The 4,151-nt window shown below is 47.9% G+C and overlaps 1 protein-coding gene across 1 annotated transcript; it reads left to right on the plus strand.

The window, feature by feature from the left end:
• The first annotated feature begins 1,680 nt into the window (after positions 1–1,680).
• Positions 1,681–3,704, plus strand: LOC127321696 (uncharacterized). The gene is made up of 2 exons (XM_051350721.2): positions 1,681–3,006; positions 3,243–3,704. The coding sequence occupies exons 1-2, from the start codon at positions 1,758–1,760 to the stop codon at positions 3,278–3,280; spliced, it is 1,287 nt and encodes a 428-aa protein (XP_051206681.1). The 5' UTR covers positions 1,681–1,757; the 3' UTR covers positions 3,281–3,704.
• The last annotated feature ends 447 nt before the right edge of the window (positions 3,705–4,151 follow it).

A 4,151-nucleotide genomic window follows, 5' to 3' on the forward strand; every position in this document is an offset into this window, starting at 1 on the left:
TTTTTGAATTTTCCATGTTTGAAACCCAAAACCATTCCTCTTATATGCTTGACTTCATATGACAGAGTTTAGCCTTAGGGGGTAGATACATGATTTTTCTGGTTTGAATATGTCAAGACCTTGTTTATCAACTTGAATGCTTACTATAAACCAAAAATTCATGTATCTACCCCTAACCCTAAACTATGCACGAAGAGAAGTGGTTTTGGGTTTCAAACCTGGATATTTCAAAAACCCTCCCAAAAGCTTCATTTCGGAGTGAATAAGAAGGATCAAGACTTAATTTTTCATTTTAATGTTTTAATCTTGTTTAAATCTTGGTCAAACCTAGGATTTGACCAAGATTCAAATGGGCATAATTTAAAAAAATGGAAAATCAAGGCACATAGTCTTCTTATGTCATATAGTAAGCATTCAATTAAGTTGATAAACAAGCTCTAGACATATTCAAACCAGAAAAATCATGTATCTACCCCCTATATATCCCTAAACCCTGACTTATGAAGTCAAGCATGAAGAGAAGTGGTTTTTGGTTTCAATCATGGAAATTTCAAAAACCCTCCCAAGAGCTTCATTTTGGAGTGACTAATTAAGAAGCATACATGCTTACCTTTTCATATTCATGTTTTAAACTTGTTCAAATCTAGGTCAACAAACCTAGGATTTGTTGACAAAGAATCAAATGGGTATAAAAAAATTAAAACCAAGGTCTGCTCATGTCATATAGTGAGCATTCAATTAAATTGATAAACAAGGTCTAGACATATTAAAACTAGCAGGAAAATCATGTATCTATATACCCCCTAACCCTAAACTATGTCTTATGAAGTCAAGCATGCATGAAAAGAAGTGGTTTTTGGTTTTCAAGAGCATGGAAATTTCAAAACCCCTCCCAAGAGCTACATATTGGAGTGACTAAGAAGGATATATGCTTAATTTTTCATATTCATGTTTTAAACTTGATTAAATCATAGTCAAACCTAGGATTTGACCAAGATTCAAATGGGCATAAAAATTCAAAAAAATGAAAAACCAATGCACATAGTCATCTTATGTCATCTAGTAATTAAGTATTCAATTAAGTTGATAAACAATGTCTAGATCGACATATTCAAACCAGAAAATTTATGTATCAAGCTACCCCTAACCCCAAACTCTATCTTATGAAGTCTAGCATGAAGAGAAGTACGTGGTTTTTTGGTTTCAAACATGGAAATTTCAAAAACCCTCTCAAGATCGAGCTTCATTTTGGAGTGACTACGAAGGATACATGCTTAATTTTTCATATTCATGTTTTAAACTTGTTTAAATCATGGTCAAACCTAGGATTTGACCAAGATTCAAATGGGCATACAAATTAAAAAAAACAATAAAATGAAAAACCAATGCACATAGTCATCTTATGTCATCTAGTAAGCATTCAATTAAGTTGATAAACAAGGTCTAGACATATTCAAACCAGAAAATTCATGTATCAAGCTACCCCTATCCCCAAACTCTGTCTTATGAAGTCAAGCATGAAGAGTGTTAACGTACGTAACTTGTATAGCTGTCTAGAGATCCTACCGTATCTTGCCTACCTTGTATAGTTGTAGATTGATACGATGGGGGACTGTTTCCTTGGCTTCCAAGGCGTTGTAAACCATGCTATATATATGAGCTGATCGCCCCCCTTTGAGAGGCGTCTTCCCTCAATCTTGTTCTCGTTTATATGGTATCAGCCTCCCGATCCAATCTAGCTTCCGCACACCGCCGTCATGAGCGCTCCAAGCACCACCACGACAACCACGGGCACCCTCTCCACCACCGTGATGCCCGTTGCCTCACCGGCCAGCCTCGCGGCCAATGTCGCCAGCGTGAAAACGCACGTCCCGGTCATCCTCGACCTCAAGGCCTCTAACTACTCCAAGTGGCGCATGCTCATCGGCGTTCTCCTCGGCCGGTACGAGCTCACCGACCACGTCGCCCAAGACACCCCAGCCGCGGACCGCACCGCCGAGTGGAGTCGCCTGGACTTCACCGTCCGCTCTTGGCTCTACGGCTCCATCAGCGAGGAGATCCTCGACATCATCATGGCGGAGGGACAGACGGCGTTCCAGGCCTACGCGCTCATCCGCAACCTCTTCCTCGACAACCAGATGACCCGCGCCGTCTACCTTGAGGCGGAGTTCCGGGCCATCACCCAAGGCGACCTCTCCATCACCGCCTACTGTCACCGCCTCAAGTCCCTCTCGGATGCGCTGCGTGACGTCGGCCAACCGGTGACCGACCAGACGCTGGTCCTCAACTGTCTCCGCGGCCTGAACCCTCGTTTCGCCGACATCACGACCCTTGTCACCATGCAGGTGCCGGTCCCCTCTTTCCTGCAGACGCGGTCGCTCCTCCTTCTCCGCGAGACTCAGCTCGCCCACACCTTCCAGCCCTCGCCGCAAGTTGCGATGTACGGGAACGCTGCCGGGTCTGGCTCGTCCACTGGTGGTGAGCAAGGCAGCGGTCGCAACTCCGGGGGCGGCGGCGGCCAGGGCCGCTTCCAGAGGAAGAAGAAAAACGGGACCGCAGGAGGCGGTTCCAACTCGAACGACTCGCGCAGCACTCCGTCTGGCTCGCCGGGTCCTTGGATTTGCTTCAATCCCTACACCGGCCAAGCCCAGCAGATGCAACCCAACTGGCGTCCCGTTGGAGGTTCGGCTCCCTCTGGCGCCCCGGGCCTTCTCGGGCCGCGGCCAACTGCGCCGCCGTCGCACCGCCCGTCCACCTGGGTTCCGCCTGGTCAGCAGGCTTACACGACCCAGCTCGCCCCGCTGCATGGTCAGGCGTTCGGCACTGCTCCTCCATCTCCAGGAACTACGTACGGGAATACGTACTGGCAGCACGCTCCGGCCGCCAACAGCCCTGCATGGGACTGCTCCGCCCTCGTCGCGGCACTGAACAACACTGCTGGCTCCTTCAACGCCGGCAACTGGACGATGGACTCTGGCGCTACTTCCCACATGGTGTCTGATCCCGGTATAATTTCCTCTCCTACCCACACCTCTACTCCCTCCCATGTCACGGTCGGCAATGGTGCTCCTCTCCCCATTCTCTCCACAGGGCATGCTACTATACCAACTCCACACCACACGTTCTCTCTCAACAATGTCTTAGTAGTTCCAAACATTATCAAAAATCTTATTTCTACCCGTCAATTCACTATTGATAATTTTGTTTCCGTGGAATTTGACCCCTTTGGTTTTTCCATTAAGGACCTTCAAACCCGGCGCGAGATCATACGCTGCAATAGCCCTGGACCCCTCTACGAGTTCTCCAGAAGCAACAGCTCACCATCCTCCTTCGGCCTCGTCGCCTCCACCGACTCCACCGAGCTGTGGCATCGCCGCTTAGGACATCCAGGCCGTGACGCTATGTCACATTTATCTAGTCAATTTTCTATTCCATGTAATAATGCTACCGTGGTTTGTCATGCATGCCAACTCGGCAAGCACGTCCGTCTACCGTTTTCTAGGTCTCAAACTTTTTGCACTACTCCTTTTCAGTTAATTCATTGTGATTTGTGGACATCTCCTGTTGCGAGTAATTCTGGTTTTAAATATTATCTTGTCATCATTGACGACTTCACCCATTTTATGTGGACTTTTCCTCTTCGGCGCAAATCCGATACCACTGATATCCTCATTAACTTCATCGCCTATGCACGTACTCAGTTTAACCTTCCCGTGGTTTCTCTCCAAACCGATAATGGCACCGAGTTTGTCAACTCTACACTCATCGAGTTTCTTGCTAGACACGGTATCCACCTCCGCATGTCATGTCCGTACACCTCTCCCCAAAACGGCAAAGCTGAGCGAGCCTTGCGCACCCTCAACGACATCACTCGCACACTCCTTTTTCAAGCACACATGCCCGCATCCTACTGGGCCGAGGCGCTCGCTGCCGCTACCTATCTCCTAAACCGACGACCATGTCAGCCCATCGGCTTTCGCATCCCATACACTCTTCTCCATCAAAAACCTGCCTCCTATTCCGACCTTCGGGTTTTCGGATGCCTATGTTACCCGAATCAATCTGCTACAGCTCCTCATAAGCTTGCTCCTCGCTCCACCGCATGTGTATTCTTGGGGTATCCGTCTTCACATCGCGGCTACCGGTGCCTC

Source organism: Lolium perenne, chromosome 5 (assembly GCF_019359855.2).
Source record: "Lolium perenne isolate Kyuss_39 chromosome 5, Kyuss_2.0, whole genome shotgun sequence".
Classification (NCBI taxonomy): domain Eukaryota; kingdom Viridiplantae; phylum Streptophyta; class Magnoliopsida; order Poales; family Poaceae; genus Lolium; species Lolium perenne.

What these genes read in the sequence shown, in the direction of transcription:
- LOC127321696 (XM_051350721.2), top strand. Translation starts at nt 1,758, where the DNA reads ATGAGCGCTCCAAGCACCACCACGACAACCACGGGCACCCTCTCCACC. An exon ending in CCACATGGTGTCTGATCCCG is followed by an intron (nt 3,007 to 3,242) that starts GTATAATTTCCT and finishes TTTTCCATTAAG; the next exon opens with GACCTTCAAACCCGGCGCGA.